Source organism: Mya arenaria, chromosome 12 (assembly GCF_026914265.1).
Source record: "Mya arenaria isolate MELC-2E11 chromosome 12, ASM2691426v1".
NCBI lineage: Eukaryota > Metazoa > Mollusca > Bivalvia > Myida > Myidae > Mya > Mya arenaria.
This window is the reverse complement of record NC_069133.1, coordinates 63,411,762-63,429,554: the sequence shown is the minus strand read 5'-3', so window position 1 is coordinate 63,429,554 and position 17,793 is coordinate 63,411,762. Positions and strand designations below refer to the sequence as shown.

The following is a 17,793-nucleotide window of genomic DNA, read 5'->3' as shown; positions in this document are numbered from 1 at the left end:
ATGTTAAATCTGCCTACTGAACATCATTTTCATGTGAAACCTGCTGTATATCATTGTGAAACCTGCCTTCTGTAAAGCATGTTAATGTTAAATCTGCCTACTGCATATCATGTTCACTTTACAACTGCCTACTGTCAGGGGCGTAGCTAGGCCGTTTCGAAGTATACGCACAATTGTAGTTGAAATGGGTGGAATGCCCTTTTGGGGGGTCAGGAGGGCTATGCCCCCCTGGAGCTCTCGGTTTTGTCATAGGTCAGAATGATACTGTATAACAAAATTAATTTATTAGTACAGGAACATCAGCATTTAATAAACGATTTGAACACAACCTACATTTTCAGCCAACGAATTTGCAGATAGGCAGTCATTAAGTAGTAGACTCTATCATTAAGAATTTCAACTTCCGCGCATGTTTAAAGATCCGCCTACTGACAATCGTCTGATACTGCCTCAGATTCTGCGTTGACAATGTATCAGCCAATGTGGTAGTATTCTAAGTCGGCAGTTAGATAATATGAAGTGAATTCTTAATAATTAAGTAGGACTCGTTCGCTGAGCTCACTCCGCCCATTCTTAATCATTAAGAATTCACTCCATGTCATCTAACTCTTACATATTCAATTCAAAAATGTCATCTTACTCTTGCATATTCAATTAAAAAATGCTATGTTTAAAACGGCTTCGTAGGAAATTCAAAAATGGTTATTGTCTTAAATAATAAAAATGCTTATGAACATTTGTTAAATGGTTTTCCTTAGCTCATTTAACATTTTCAACAGGAAACAAACTTTTATTTCATAGAAAAAAGTCATTTAAAGTATGCACTGAAGGAAATTGTCAACGATCACTCCACAAAATTACACCCGAAAGAGTTATGCAAAAAGTCGACCCTTCTTCTGGGCGAAGATGTCTATTACCTGTTGTGTTTCGATTTCCCGTTCACGGTAAATTTAAGCAGTCCAAGACCGGACAAGTGATGACAAATTTAATTTGGGAAAGTGGGGGATATACAAAAAGATCCTTCACATTGTAATGTAATGTTACAGAAGGTATACTCGAGAAAAAGCCAAGGTCAATTTCTGTCGTATTCATAAGTATAAACACAAGCTGCAGTGAGCCATTAACATTTTATCGAGTCGTGAACATTCATGAAGCATATTTTTCACCCGCAGTATATTCAACAATTCTGAGAAATGGATCTTGTCGATATCTGTAGAGAATATTTGTTTATCTGATATTTAAAATCAAAATATATCAATAATATTAACAATTAAAAAAGACACCTCTATCTTAAATGTGTGCTTTATCGTCCTCTTATGTCAAATGCTACGGGGCAGTACACATTTAATTATGCTTTACAAATAACCTAAACAAAATGTACCACCTTTGGGAGGAAAACTCATAGAAATGTTCCCAATTTGCAGCTAAGATGTTTAGTTTATCAGCATTGTCAACGGTTTGAAGATTATCTTTGAACATGTCAAGATGCCGTTTTGTAGGCATCGTTCGGTATATTTATATTCAGTATTTATCGACGATTCATTTATGACTGAGCAATAAGGGAAACTACTCACCAGGCCTGTATAACTTGTATAACTGGCCCTGTATAGTGCATGGATAAAAAAGGTGTCCCTTCAACTAAACGGTTTACCCCCCTTACCTTTCAGTTTTTATTGCATTTTTGGTCACAAATATTTTCTGACTTGTGCGACGAATTGTACGCACGGGCGTATTGTGCGTAACGGCAGCTACGCCACTGACTGTATATCATGTTAATGTTTAACTTGCCTACTTCATACAATAATCATGTTAAACTACAAATTATATTGCACACTCTTGTTTATGTCATAGATCTATTGTCCGAGTTCCTCACAGGGTACCACATAACAAGTTGTATGGATGTATGTTCATGTTACCTATTTTTATTGTACGAGTTTTTCACAAGGTACCACAAAACATTCTGAATGTCTGATAAATCTATTGTACCAGTTATTCACTGGGTATGTTCATGTCAAGTAGTTCAGTTGTGTGAGCTATTTTTACACTTAACACACCATTGATTATCTATTATGTGTTCTATTGTATAAAAGCACAATTAGTCTATGTTAAAAAGAATAAATGCCATTGTTCATGTAAATGTTTTGTAACGTAAAATAACACAAAAAGTTCATGTTAAACAATGTTCATCATGTCATTGCTCATGTTGTATGTGTTCTATTGTATCAAAGCATGATTAGTTCATGTTAAACAATGCTTAACAAGCTATTGCTCATGTGCTCTATTGTATGAGTCTCTCACTGGGTGAACCAGCAGATGTGCTGGCCGTCATTGCCTCGTGGTTCAACTCTGCATACTCCACCCTGGAAATGAGAATATATGTGTACATAGTAGTTATAACACAGTGCATACAAGTTTAAGGTGATGTAAGAGGGCCATTTGTTATATATATATATTAGTGTTGTGCCGATGATAATCGACAATTGATCAGAAAGGCCTACGTTGGCAACAATCAATAGTGAAATTTGAACAATCGATAATAGAAACAAGGGATGTAACCACTTACGACTACCAGTAACAATTCTGACATGAAAATATGTTTTGTTTCTGGTTAATGCTAGTAAATGTTGAAATGTCAAGGTGTTACTATGTTAAGTTATCTAATCGTATTCCTATCAAGTCAGTAAGTCACTACAGTACCTTATAACAAGTTTTATTTGTAATTCAACTGTTAAAGGATTGGCTCTAAACTTCTCATGTTTATGGTTTAAAAGTGATTTTTTTAAAAATGTTACCATTTACTTTTTACCATGTAAGAATTTAGTTTTCTCAGTTTTCTGAGGTGTTCTTGTAAAACGTATAGCATATTCAACTGCTTGTTGTACTTGTTACTGACTGATTATTAAAAAGAAGTTGATATCTTTCTTTGTGTTTATTTTACACATGTATACAATACTAAATGTACAAAATTAGAGCCTGTGGACTCATCTTCTGTAAAAGAAACTTGTAAACACTAAAGGATAGTTGTGTTCTGAATAAATAATGTAACTCATACAAAGAAATGTACAAACAATTTTGTAAGGGAACATTGGTGCTTAAAACTGATGCATGTACTGTATCTGCATGCATTAAATATGATGACCAAAGATAATTAAATAATGATTAAATCAATGAATAATCGTTCATTGATCCGTTTCATAAACCAATTATCAATAGTAACTTTTCTATCCGATTTCAAACACTAATATTATATGTATATATCTTCACTAAATCTAACATAATTAAAATAAGTAGTATTTATAAATATCACAGAAATCATTAGAATCTTTCAGGTACATTAATTATGCTTGGTTTAACTATATTTTAAAAATGTTGAGGTAGAGAAGGACAGCGTAACCTGACAACGTTGTTTTCATTTGTGCAAAATACCATTATTCAGCTTCAAAATAAATTTAGCTAAATATGTATTGGTATTTAAATTCTAAATAAGACTTTGACAACAGAATTACAGCAGTGTTAACAATATAACCATTGCAAAGTTACATCCACCATGCAGTCCCTGTTGTATGTAGTTTGTTTGCATATTAAGCACAGCATGCGGAGACGACGTCCTTTTTCAGGTTTTTCAATTAGCACTTGGCGGTTGTTGTTTTGTTGATGTATATAAAAAGTTGGAAATGGTATGATAACTTCAAACTGTGACATTTGACAAATATGATAGCTGCATCTATAATGTAATTTTAGAGCACTTGTAAACAGAAAAATTAACAGATTTAACAGATACTGTGAAAGCATTTATATTCGTTGGCATGAATTTTCGTGGTTTTCCAAAATTTTACATTTTCGTGGGAACTTGAATTTGTGGTTTTTCATTTTTGAAAAAAAATCTGAAACTGTGATTGTCCTAAATTGACTGCATAATCTCCACGCGCTGGGTACACGATTTCCGTCTTCTACGTCACACGGTTTATGACACTCACAATAGAGGTACGACATGCCAATTAGTGCAAATATCCATGTCAATTATTGATTTAATCAGAAATTAAGGTCATAAAAGAAGATGTACCCTGATCAAAGATATAGATAGGCAAAGACATTGAATACTGATTAAGAATTTTGCAAACTGTGAAAACACCGAGAAGGTGCATATATTTGAGTGAACAATCAATGTAATCAATTAAATATTTCATTAAAGGAAAAAATCGAGTACCGACACACAACACACACATCCTGTAAATCAGCAGATTTTTATGAACAGCACACGTTACAGCACGAGTTTCTGTCATTTGTTTCATAAAAAAATCAATGAATTCATTTTGCTTGTTAAAGGAAGATATAATATATTAACAAAACAATAATAGTAAGAGATACTGCGAGTTCTGTATTTACGCTGTATACTGCGACCTCTGTAAAGAATAAACTAGAGTATGTACATAACAAGGCAATTGAAATAGTGAATAAAGGGTCTATATTTCATGGGATCTTGAATTCGTGGATCACCCCGACCCCGAAAACCATGAACATTAATGTCCCACGAACATTAATTATTACACAGTATAAGAATTTATCGGAAATAGTGAAGACTGCCTTAAATGGCCTTAATAACTGATACATTCTATAGACAGTTATTAAATGATTGGTATTTGTTAAAATCATTTTATTTAGCACTTAAGACAAATAAAGCACCTATTTTTATACTTTTTGCAGAAAGACAGGGTTGGCCAGTCCCTGAGCCTTTCTTAGTTCACAGTTCTCTTTATTATTTATTCAAAACTTTTTATTGTTCGTTACATTACTATTCCTGAGACACTAGGGATACAAAGATCTTTGAGTATTGTCCAAAATTGATTGTTTACGAATGTGGTGGACTATTATCAGTTGCATTATCCGGAAATTGATATATCGCTATGTATTCTTTTAAAATCAGGAAGATATAGCACAACAACAGTATAAATTAGTTTTGTATTCACTTAAAAACCTCAAGATTATCATTGAAATAAAAATTCTTTTTCGCTTTATAAATGTTCTTTCATTGTTAAGTTAACTTGTAAACATTTTATTTCAGTTTGTCGCTCTTGTATACCATTGAAATCTTTACATTTCCATTAACCTTTTATTGCAGTTACATTAATAAAAATTGATGGAAATGGCTTGAACAATTATACCGATGATTTATTAAATTTTAGACCAATTTTACCAGACACACACTCTACATACAAACATTTTGTTCTGAGTGGAATATACTTTTTACACACACTAATATGAAATGTATATCAGAAAGCTCTGTTCTTTTTGCGCAGTAAGAATGTGATTGTCTGTTGTCTTATTGCACAGTTAGAGTGTGATTGTCTGTTCTTATTGCACAGTTAGAGTGTGATTGTCTGTTCTTATTGCACAGTTAGAATGTGATTGTCTGTTCTTATTGCACAGTTAGAATGTGATTGTCTGTTCTTATTGCACAGTTAGAGTGTGATTGTCTGTTCTTATTGCACAGTTAGAATGTAATTGTCTGTTCTTATTGCACAGTTAGAATGTGATTGTCTGTATTTATTGCACAGTTAGAATGTGATTGTCAGCTGGTGGAGGCTTGACTGGTGGAGGATGGACATAAAGGTTCAGTCAGGTATACAAACAAAACATTTTTGTCTTACCCAGATCCCTGCGCTTGCATGCTTGACTGACTTTGTTTCCTTCCTGATTCCTGTTGTTGCTCAGATGTTGGAACAGATTCTTTATACTCTGTGCTTGTTTGTAGGCCATCTGCAGCCGCTTGTAGAACATCTGTAAGGGAACGCCTTGTCATCTGATGACGCTGACGCCTATCCCGATCTCTGCAATAAACATCCAATTGATTTATTTCTTAAATAACTTGGGAACCTTTCATGGCAACAATGTTAGCTGTTGATGTTCCGAGCTTGTTTGTAAGCCAACTGCAGCTGCTTGTGGAGAATATGTCAATGAACACCATGACAATTGGTGATGTATTTTCGATCAACGCTTCTGGAAGTGAAAATGAGGTTTTTATCAAATCTCTGATTCCCATGGTTATGCAGATGTTGATGTTTTTAACTTGTTTGTTACCAATCTCAAGTCAGGAAACTCATTTAAATAGCTGATATCAGATAAATAATAATCTTGCATCTGACAGATATGGAAAGGGATATTGGACCTATACTTTTTTGCCCTCCAATATCATGACAGATATAGAAAGGGATATCGCACCTATACTTCTTTGCCCTCCAATATCATGACAGATATAGAAAGGGATATCGCACCTATACTTCTTTGCCCTCCAATATCATGACAGATATAGAAAGGGATATCGCACCTATACTTCTTTGCCCTCCAATATCATGACAGATATAGAAAGGGATATCGCACCTATACTTCTTTGCCCTCCAATATCATGACAGATATAGAAAGGGATATCGCACCTATACTTCTTTGCCCTCCAATATCATGACAGATATAGAAAGGGATATCGCACCTATACTTCTTTGCCCTCCAATATCATGACAGATATAGAAAGGGATATCGCACCTATACTTCTTTGCCCTCCAATATCATGACAGATATAGAAAGGGATATCGGACCTATACTTCTTTGCCCTCCAATATCATGACAGATATAGAAAGGGATATCGCACCTATACTTCTTCGCCCTCCAATATTATGTCCACTATACCTTGGACCCATATCAGATCTAAATCAGCAAAATATTTGTCCATTCTAATCAGACCAACTAAAGACTTCCAAATATGAAATAAGGTGGCATAGATGTGACTTACCTGGATTTTTATCTCGTTAAAATCACTTAAGTATCTCGATAAAACAACTTGAAGTATTGTTTATATAAACAGTCACTAGCAATTTCATCTTGCTGATTTACAATATATTACTTTTTGATGAAGTGAAATAGTAAACAAGAAATTTCTAAATAAATATGTTTACTAATGTTTAACATTAATCCCCTTGAGACGACCCCCTGATATAAATTTAATTTCATGACATCACAACAAGTGTGTATATGGCGTTAATATGAATGAACAGGCTTTTTTTTTTAGATAAATTTGACCAAAGATTTATGATATACAGGAAAACAGAGAGTTCAATTTGGATACTGACTTTTAATATATGCAGACTAGAAAACTAGCGGACGTTCATTAATTCTTACATCTTGTTCAATGAAACATGTATATATCTTCTGTATACGTGCACGTACATGCATAGTTCATTTACTAGAATGTGTAATAAATGGCATCATTTGGTTTTTTATGTCCCATGTACATGTTTACAACAATCTGGAACATGGCAGCCTTAGTCAACTGGGAGCCCGTTTAATGTTGCTCACAGAAGATGGTTATTTTTGTTGGTGCTGAGGTGGGGGATCAATACTGCGACCATTTGATTGATAGGCAAGACTGTCTTACCACTAGATCTAGACCATGGATCCACACACATATTTAAACAAAAGGGAAGAGTAGAAGCTACCAATGAGAAGTAAGTGATAATAATCAACCAATGAAATTCAAATGAAAGTATTAAATTAATAGAAAAATAGTCCAAAAGTAAAGTTTAAGCAATCAGATCAAGATCTTAGTAAATTGAGGTGATAATAATAAAAATGAGGAAACAGTTAATATCTAAATTGCAATTTGAATTTCTCAGAATAGAACATGCAAAAACTGAATATGAAATGAAATACCTTAAATAAATTAAATAATAAAAGAAAAACACACAGTTGTCATTGGAAACAAAAGCGGATGTCTCCCACCATCATGCTTGTCTCATTCTGTTCCACGCCATTTGACATTGGGAGATATGGTGTGGTTTGTGGGTGTTTTTGTCAATGAGGTAGACATTTTACTCAAGTTTGATGAAAATCCTTCTGGGGGTTTCGGAGATACAGAGTTGGTGTGAACTCAATGACTTGAACCTTTGAACCTTGAACTGTATCCTTGACCTTGAGCTATCACTCCTGTAATCTGGGTTCTGCACGTTGTCTCAATGTGTGAGCATTTGACCATGAGTCTCATGAAAATGCTTCAAAGGGTTTCGGAAAACAGAGCAGACACGAAATATACGACTCAAACCTTTCTCCTTGAACATTGACCTTGACCCTGACCCAGTGCATCCGTCATGTTGTTTCTATACAATGTCTTGATGTGGTAAGCATTTGAAGTTTCATGAAAATCCTTCCAAGTTTGTGTTCTTATTTATTACATGTAGTTCCCTGTAAGGAACATGTTAATTCCTTGTAAAGTACATGCAAGTCCCTGTTTAGACAGGCTGTGAAAGAATTCAGGAGCACAAAACATTCTAGCCATTAGAACCAGCAAAATCCTAGACCTAAAAGATAACAACTGCAGACCATATTTTACCTGGAGATTGAAGGTGACTACATGTAGATAACAGTAACGTCAAACTTGTTCGCTTGAACTCCAAGGGACCGGCGAAAATACCTCGAGCCTCGGAAAATTCGAGCCAAGCGGGAATGTTTACCTTCAGTTTAAAGAAATTGGTCCTGTACATCTAGTTTTAACCAACAACGATTTCAAGCCAAGCGATTTCGAGCCAAAGGGTTTCGACAGTATCAGCCTATTTCTTATGTTACCTATAAGGCTCTGGAGTTTTTCATCATTGCAATTCTTCAACGTCCAAGAGAGATTCTGCAGACACCTGACCTGTGGCAATATCTGCAGACAATTTAGAAGCTGATCTCATTCATATATCAAACCAATTTAAACAAGAACGCCAAAGGACCTGTATCGCTCACCTGAGAAGCATACCCCATATTCACTTGACCCCAAATTCATAAATACAAACAATCTGACCAAATTCCAAGAAAATTGGGTAAAAAGTGGGAAAAATATAAGGCCAAAATAATATACACAGCTACAGACAGGAAGGTGGCTAGAGATACAGACACACCCTTAATATCAGTTTTAAAATGCATTGCCTTTACAAAACTGATGAGAAATGGTCTGGCAGAGGCCCTTTGAATTCTTAGCTGGCGAGTTAAAAAAACTGGCCTGGCTACGTCTTGACAGATATAGCAAGGGGAACCTGTATTCCACATTTTCACTGGCTTACAAACCTAACTCCATACAAAAATAATGAGCTAATTGGATTTGAGGACTGATTTCACTTCAATGGGCTACTGAAACACATCAGGGATACTCTGGGTAATGTCTTTGATAGCAATGTGTTTTTAACATTAATTTCCATCTAGACTGGCCAGTGTTTTTTTTGTTCTGTCAAAACCTATTATCAACAATACCTCCATTTCTAAAAAAAATTCATAAATATATGGTGCCAAATGTGGATGCTAGAGTGCGAATAACCATATCTTTTCACTAAGTGAGCATTTTGTGACCAGGTGAGCTACTAAAAGCAACAATAAGACATTAGTGATAGCAACGCAATTTGTGATTAATGTATACAAATCCTATTATGTGCACCGCCAGTATCTCCCTTATGCAGTAACAGCAATAGCCTTGCACATCTTGATTTACTATTATGGAAATGAAGCAATCTAGCGGCATCATGAGACAGAAAAGCAATCTTGTTGAGTGTCTATTGTTCTTGATGACTGCTTGAATGGACCGACCATCACCCTTTTCTACGCATTTCTTGTCCGATTTCTGTACCATCTAGATATAGGCCATGGCTCACACGCTTGAAATTGAACTCTAAATGAAACTGGGACTTCTTAACAATATTGCATTTCTAACTTAATGCTGCTCTCTCACAGATTGATAGTTTTGACAACTTTTTTGTCTTTGAATGAGCTAATTTTTGCATATTAAATGTCTGGAAACCAGTGATATAAGACTGCTGAAACAATATCAAATAACAGTTTATCCAATTTATGTCCAAAAATAGATGTTTTATGGCTAAAAGCGTAACTAACACTTTAAGAAATATGTTCAGCAGTTTACCAAATGAATGAGATCTGTATTGTTGTGGGTTATCTAATATGACTGAATGAAAAGCATTCATGCCAAAATAAGCCGATTCTGAGACAAAAAAAGTGTCAAAACTTACTCCATTTAAAACCTTTAATTCAAACACCCTTTATCACTGTTTCAAATTTATTTTTAGGTCCCGACATTATTATTTTTTTGTTTAATTAAAACTTTCATCAATTATCCGAAATGGCTATTTCAAAATTAAAATTATGTCATGATTTGGTATTTCACAACTATTTAGCAGTCTTTGTTTCAAACTCGGTCATCTCGTAGTTTTCACACCATAGAACACAGGCATCACTTTGAGGTGATAATGAAGCAATTAAGCACTTGTTAAAGATCATTGAGCAAGCGTTAGTAACAAACATAGATGTCAGATAATGAGTGATTCAATTTTGGGTGGTGTAGTTTGTATATAATCACTGATTTACACAATCTGTATAAATTAGTTGTGGATCCCAGGTCTAGTCGTTACACACTGTCAATCCAGGGGTCAAGTGTGTGATTCCCTGCTGCACAACATAAAAGAACTACTTATCGTCTTCAAGGAAAAGGGATGTTAAATGGAAGTCCCGTGTTATAGTGCTTTAACACTGGTGCACATTAATGAACTACTTATCGTCTTCAAGGAAAAGGGATGTTAAATGGAAGTCCCGCGTTATAGTGCTTTAACACTGGTGCACATTAATGAACTACTTATCGTCTTCAAGGAAGAGGGATGTTAAAGGAAGTCCCGTGTTATAGTGCTTTAAAGCTGCACTCTCACAGATATACCATTTTTACAACTTTTTTTTATTTTTTGTCTTGGAAAGAGCAAATTTTTGCATAAATATCTGCAAACCAATGATACAAGTTTGCCGACAAAAAATCAGATCGTAGATGTTCATATTTACGATCGAAAATGTATGTTTTATGGCTAAAACCGTTACTAACGGTTTAAGAAAAATGCATAAAAGATCATTTTTTAACTTAAATATTCAAATCTGCGATCTTTTTTTTTGTCAGCAGTCTTATATAACTGGTTTCCATGGATTCTCACAAATTGTCTCGTTCCAAGACAAAAAATAAAAAAGTTGTCAAAACGTTCAATCTGTGAGAGTGCATCTTTAACACTGGTGCACAATAAAGAACTACTTATCGACTTCATTGAGGACGGATGTTAAATGGAAGTCCTGCGTTATAGTGCTTACACTGGTGCTCTTAAAGAACTAGGGTAGCTCTAACCAAGGTTATATCCTCCGCTGGGGTGAAAGATTCCTCGGAATTCTGATCCTTCTGGTCTCGGAGGATAAAAAAACAGGAATTTTTTTTTAAGGAAATTTTACAACAGGCAGTAGTGAGAAAAAGGTACCAACCTAATGTAAATAAACACCTAAACATGAGAGAAAATGACTTCATGAATTAAAATGAATATTATTATATATATATATATATATTATACAATCATATAACAGTGTCTCTTAAAAATATATTGACTTATATAATACTTCTTTTTGTTTAAGTTCTGTATATACAAAAAGATAAAGATTTTCATAGCAATAAATATAGGTAAATACATTTTTTCGTACAAAATTATTCTGCTATAAAAATCCCCCTGAATACTACCAAAGTCCCCCTTAATTTCAGCTTTTCCGAACAAATCCCCTGGAATGGTCTCCAGAAATATCGCATGTATGCCCATAGTTTTGTAAAAAGTGTCCCTAAATTGCATTCCAGTAGATTTTGAAATGATTCAATAAAAAACATTTGCAATATTTTGTTCAATACCTTTATGCTCTTTTTTTCATATTTTAAGAGCATTAATGAATTAAGTTTAGAAAAATGCTATGTTCCCTCAACATCTATTCTTTATATTAATTACATTGATTTTTCTTACTCTATTATAAGGATAAAATGCTGCTTATTGTAGAAAATCGATATTTACGAAAGAGGTCCCAATTGCATAACCTTGGAATTATTAATCACTTTTTGGCTGTATTCTCTAAAACTGAACAATGAGGTAGAACAGTAGTACAAATTATTTTATTAAAAAGGTAGCTAAAACACTCGGGCATAACATTGAAAAGCAACTTCTAAAAAACCAAAATACAGCAGAAGAATTGCGTTCATCGCACTGTACATTTACCGGTATAAACATTTAAACCAAGCTGGTTAACTTACGTTAATTCTAATTGTTTTCATAACATTTCAATGAAATTTTAATTTTGTTAATGTCAGATGATTGATAATGATTTAAGACCGATTTTCCATCCCTAAAATTTAACCCCTGAGAAAAATGGTAGTATAATTCAACTCCAAATGGACAAAAGGGAGACAAGCCAATTTTAAACTTACGTTTAGCTGTAAAGCATATTTACACATGGAAGTGATGTTACATGTCATATTGTCATAAGATCACATTTTCACCGTTCTTTACCATCATTCACTGTTATTTAATACAATATAACTCAATACTTCAAATCTTGATCAGAGAGTAAAAATTGACCCAAGACAACCAATTTTCTGACAGGATTAGCACAGCCAATTGGCTAGGGAATCTGCCAGCTCACAAAAAAAACCCACTCGGCCTTCACAGTAATTTCATATTTTTTTGACCAAGTACAAACCAAAAATAAATACAAAACTGCTTTACCGATAAATAAAACAATCTCTTCATGTATATAGCAGTCAATACTGCTAAGTGTGACATCATTGGATGTTTTAGAATCTAGTCTCCGACCTCTCTACTGTAATTGGTTAATTAAGTACATTGTACATACAGAAAAGCCAGTCTCCATTGACAGTTTGATTATCTGATGTGTAAGAATATTGTCAGCACTTAACTTTATGAACGATTAATGAATAACAACATGATTTTAAATAAAATCAACCTTTTCCGTAAAACTGATTTTATTATGACCAAGAATTCTGCCACACATTTTTGTGATGTAAAATTTGTAGGCGGTGCTTCAAAGTCATTTCCCCAATAGAAATAGTAAAGCTTGACAATGTATGGCTTCAAATGGACAATACATTGCTTCTAAATTATTGTAAAAAAAAAAAATGCAGAACACCCTGTTTTGGTGGTAGATGCTTGTCACCTGATAAAAAAAGTTTTAATATTGAATGCTGCACAATGATCTCATACATTGAAACATACTCGTTGAACAGTCCTAAACCACAGGCAAGTGGTGAACGAGCTCATCTCCTCTGCCTCAGATAGGCAGTCATAAGCCATGGCTATATGAAAATATATGATAAAAATATTGACCAGTCGCAAAAGCAATTGACTGCAACTTTAGGCCATAAGGGGAGGTTTTTTAGTTAATCCATTAAGCAATGCAGTCAGGTGCTTTTATTTATTTATAAAATATAATACTGTAATTGGTTAACCCGTTGATTGCTAATTGGTAACTGGTCAATTGCCTGCTTGTTCATAAGTAATATATGAAATCAATTTAAAATATTTACAATTAAAGAAATGCATCAAATCAACTGCATGTTTGTAAATGAAAGTATGTTTCCTATTTAATTTTAGTCTAGTTTTAGTCTAGTTTAATGAGCCTTGACCAAGGTCGTATAGACACAAAACAAATATGACAAGGACACGACCCTTACCTGCACATCAGTGAACTAGTTTGAGCCTGGGCCAAGGTCGTATAGACACAAGGGCCAAGGTCATATAGACCAGAGATAAATATGACAAAAACACAACCGTAACATAAACATCAGTGAACTACCGGTTGTTTTTATTCAAAACTAAAAAAAGTAGACCCACTTTTTCCTAGTGATATTGCATTGGCCAATGCGTGCCCCATTTCTGCTTTATGAAATCACTTGATGATAAATGACATTTATTTTTTGGCTTGAAAATCTTTGAAACCTTTGCAAAGTGCCTGGAGCGCTGGAGGTTGCATGTCCCGTCCGTCTGTACCTCTGTTCCCCGTCCATGTTTAATGAGGCCGTCCTGTACTCTCGATCTGCACGAGCTGACAACAGGGGTGTGTCCCGATTCCTGGACAGGTGGCGGAGATTCAGAGAGGCACGACGTATCGAGTTGTACTGAAGCAACTGGGTCCTGGTAACACAGGTAATTGCTAAATGAATTTGTATACATAAATGATACATTGCTGTAGTATCTGGCCCTTTCCTAGGCATTTTTTAAACAAGTACCGCTATTTATGCACCTAAATTGGGGGAAATTTATGATTAATTATTTAATTTAGGAATGAAATTTCCAGAGTTAACTTAATGATGGGAGTAAACACAATGCTAGTTGTCACTCAACTTTTCAAATGACCAATTAAGAGATCATATTTCGTTTCTGCATATTTTTAATGAATTTTCTCTTTGGGAACCTGTCAGAATATCTGACCTGTGGGTACAATGGTAGCCTAGAAAAAAGACTAGATAATGTATTAATTATGCTCATTGAGGGCACTACAAAACTCATTTACAAGCCAGAAACAAAGTGAGAAGGCTTTTTCTTTGGTTGATGATGTGCTGTCTACATGTGCCATGGGTATAACATGACCATTTCGGGATCTATCATTGCATTGATCAATCTTATAGGTGCCTTTGTCCTAGAGGAAGAATTTTCACGGTAAGGGTGGCGGGGCCCTTTTTTATGGGAAAATAGCGTTGTTTTGGCAAAAAGGGGAAAACACTTACATGGTTCATATAATGTTCAACTTGTTTCCAACCTTTTATTCAATAAATTATAGAAATATTATACATAATATATAATATGGCTCTATATTACTACATATGCTAATTTTTTAAAGATCTATGGCCCTTTAAAAAATGAGAAATATATATAAAAATTATAAAAAATTAAAGGTGATTTTTTTACCTGGGTAGGGAAAAAAACAAAACTTTTACTGGAGGGGAGTGGGGCTAAATAGGGCAGGAACTTGGCCTAAAATGTCCAGATTATGGCTCTTATTTGTATTTCTTTAAATTTTCACAAAAATTATAGATACTTACTCATCTGTCAGAATATCACTTTTCTTCCTGGAAATAAATATAAATATGTATGTGAACATGATCTCTGCCATTACTTTGTACATGTATATTATTCGTGTCGAAAACCTCTATAAAGAGGATGTAGCAAATAGATTTTCCAATAATATTTCATATATTTCATCAAACATGACTTTTCTATAATCACCTTGATTAGGGATTGATACCAGGGTTATTGGAATCAATGTAAAAATTGTAACACACTATCATTAATTGATTCATACCAGTACCACCATACAGTATCTCAATCTGACTTACAGACCATGGTTCAATATATTGAACGCTCAGTCTTAGGCCAAGAAAAACTAATCAGTCTTAGGCCAAGAAAAACTAATCATCAGTTTCTATGGCCCACTTAAAAGAATCAGTTGTATTTTTTTCTTTCAACACTGAAGCCATTTATGCACTTAAAATGTGTGAAACATGAAATAAGTTTTTGAACAAAATAATACTAACAGATTTTAATATTACAATGCAAACATTTTCTTAAAAACATTTCTTCTCAAAACTTTCTATTTAAGCCTATCAAAGAAGTGGAGCAAAGATTATGGATGTGAATGATGATGTGCTGAAGAAACTAATATTTTTTATTGTCGTATCTATTGAGCAGACATTTCTAAGTACTCAGTACCTTTTACATGTATTACAGCACATGAGAATGCTTGTAATGAATACAATAGTGAAGAGGACGGCCCCAGGGATGACCACGATGTAGACAAACTCCCAGAACATGTCTCGACATCGCCCATCCAGATCACAATCCATCTCAGAATATGTACTGTACTCCATTTCTTTCTGTGTTACTGGAAAAAATCATTTGTAGCATGCACTCTCACAGATTTACCATTTTTATAACTTTTTAATTTTTTGTCTTGGAAAGAGCAATTTTTATGTATATATCTGCAAACCAATGATATAAGATTGCTGACAAAAAATCAGATCGTAGATTTTAATATTTCCGTACGAAAATGGTTGATTTAATTGGCCTAAGCCTTTACTTACAGTTTAAGAAAAATATAAAAATCTTCAGTCTATTTTTGTCAGCAGTCTTACTTAAATGGTTTCCATGGATTTTCGCAAAAATTGGCTAGTTCCAAGACAAAAAATAAAAATGTTGTCAAAACGTTCAATCTGTGAGAGTGCAGCTTTAAGCTATAACAGTTAAGTCCCAATATCATACTTCAAATCTTTTGCATACAAAATCCTGAGGGTGTCCAGAGTACTCCATAAAAGCTCTCGACTTACATGTACTACTAACCAAATAAGGCGAATTCTGACTCCCATCAACATGAGTGTAAACACCCTGCCCCTTGTGTACTGAATACCTGAATCCTGCATAACTTAATATTTTTTTTGAGTTTGTATAAGAGTATTACAGTAGGCCTTAAGACAACAAATGTTTGAATCTTTGTACTTAAGTTGGCCTATGCTCTGACAAGTCAAGGAGACTGAGTCAAGGAGTGTGGTACATGTGTGTGATAGAAACCCAGAGTTTCTTTAAGCTTCAATCTACAATGAGGCCTTAATGAACATGATAACCAGTAATTGGCTATTAAATAATTTTCTTATCACTGGTTCCAAATATAAGGCAATAAAGCCTGAGGAAAATTAGGTATAAAAGCTATCCATATAAGTTCAATTTTGCAAATTAAACATAAGGTGGGCACATTACACTATATTTACACCTCAACTTTCATTCCTTAAATGAACTGCCTTTCAGTAATTGCGTTCATCTTCGGTTATATTCGGATCGTAATTCATTGCATAACAATATACATGAAAGCTATTGATCTTGTTATTGGTTGTATTGTGTCTGCAGGTCCCGTAAAATATAGATCAACATTTTTAAAAGTGTTAGTTTATTATATATTAAATATATTGGTACCAGAAGTGTTTCAATTTTACGTTTTAATGTGATTTCAAGTGGTTGATCTTTTCCCGCGTTATTGTGATGTCATTTGAAAAAAAATGTTTCCGGTTATAGTCAGGTCGTTCTATTTACAGAATGGGTAAGAACGGATTACTGAAAGGTTTTCTTAAATGAAATGAAGTATTTTTTAAACAAATCTTGAATGAAATAATGAACTATTGGTGTAAATATAAGGAATGAATTGCGGGGTTGATGTCATTATCGGGGATATGAACGCAATTGGGTTGGTCAAAGTACACACATTGACCAACCCAATTGCGTTCATATCCCCGATAATGACATCAACCCCGCAATTCATTCCTTAAATGGCACACAAAGTTCTCAAAAAAAATCATGTATCTGTGGCGTTTAAATACATGACAACTTTCATTTTATATCCTTTTAAAGCACAAAATAAAAAGACAAATTGGTTGTTTCCAGTTAAAATGGCAAGGAATTTCACCCCATCCAGTGATGGGTATGAAAAGTAGTTATAACACTTGTGGCTACTTGTAAATACAGCTTTTTATGTACTCGCTACATATTGCGATGTTACACTGAAAGTTTAACACAGAGGTTGAGAATGAGAAGGTGTCATTTTTCAGCTGTTATTGTACAATTTAGTTAATTCGCTTAAATGTCTTTCTTCCAAAACTTATAAACAACAATAAAAATTCCATTCATATAATGAGATAAATTCACATAATAAAAGTTACCAAGTGATAATGAGCTCAATTGGAAGCTTACCACGTAATTATAAACTTGATCCAATTTCAAAAAAACTTGGCTAACTTTCAGCTTCAGCATCCCATTTTCGGTCAAAATCGTGAAATGTCGTGATAAGCCGGAATAATCCGAGAAGATATTCTCGTTTGTGAAGCCAATCAAAGAACGGTAAAACTAATCGTTAAATTCC

At 34.1% G+C, this 17,793-nt stretch overlaps 1 protein-coding gene across 1 annotated transcript; it reads right to left on the bottom strand.

Annotated features, from left to right (window-relative positions):
- Positions 1-1,900: 1,900 nt before the first annotated feature.
- Positions 1,901-17,772, bottom strand: LOC128212114 (uncharacterized). Its single transcript, XM_052917397.1, has 6 exons — positions 17,625-17,772; positions 15,600-15,771; positions 14,933-14,959; positions 13,830-14,024; positions 5,649-5,828; positions 1,901-2,360 (listed from the first exon to the last, which is right to left on the bottom strand). Exons 2-6 carry the CDS (start codon positions 15,755-15,757, stop codon positions 2,279-2,281), a joined length of 642 nt encoding a protein of 213 aa, XP_052773357.1. The 5' UTR covers positions 15,758-15,771; positions 17,625-17,772; the 3' UTR covers positions 1,901-2,278.
- Between the last annotated feature and the right edge of the window lie 21 nt (positions 17,773-17,793).

Excerpts from the sequence above, each read along its gene's own strand:
- LOC128212114 (XM_052917397.1), bottom strand. The coding sequence starts at position 15,757 with ATGGAGTACAGTACATATTCTGAGATGGATTGTGATCTGGATGGGCGA. Across the intron at positions 14,025-14,932 it reads AGTGATATTCTGACAGATGA|GACCCAGTTGCTTCAGTACA; the intron begins GTAAGTATCTAT and ends CTGTGTTACCAG. Across the intron at positions 2,361-5,648 it reads ATGCAAGCGCAGGGATCTGG|GGTGGAGTATGCAGAGTTGA; the intron begins GTAAGACAAAAA and ends TCTCATTTCCAG.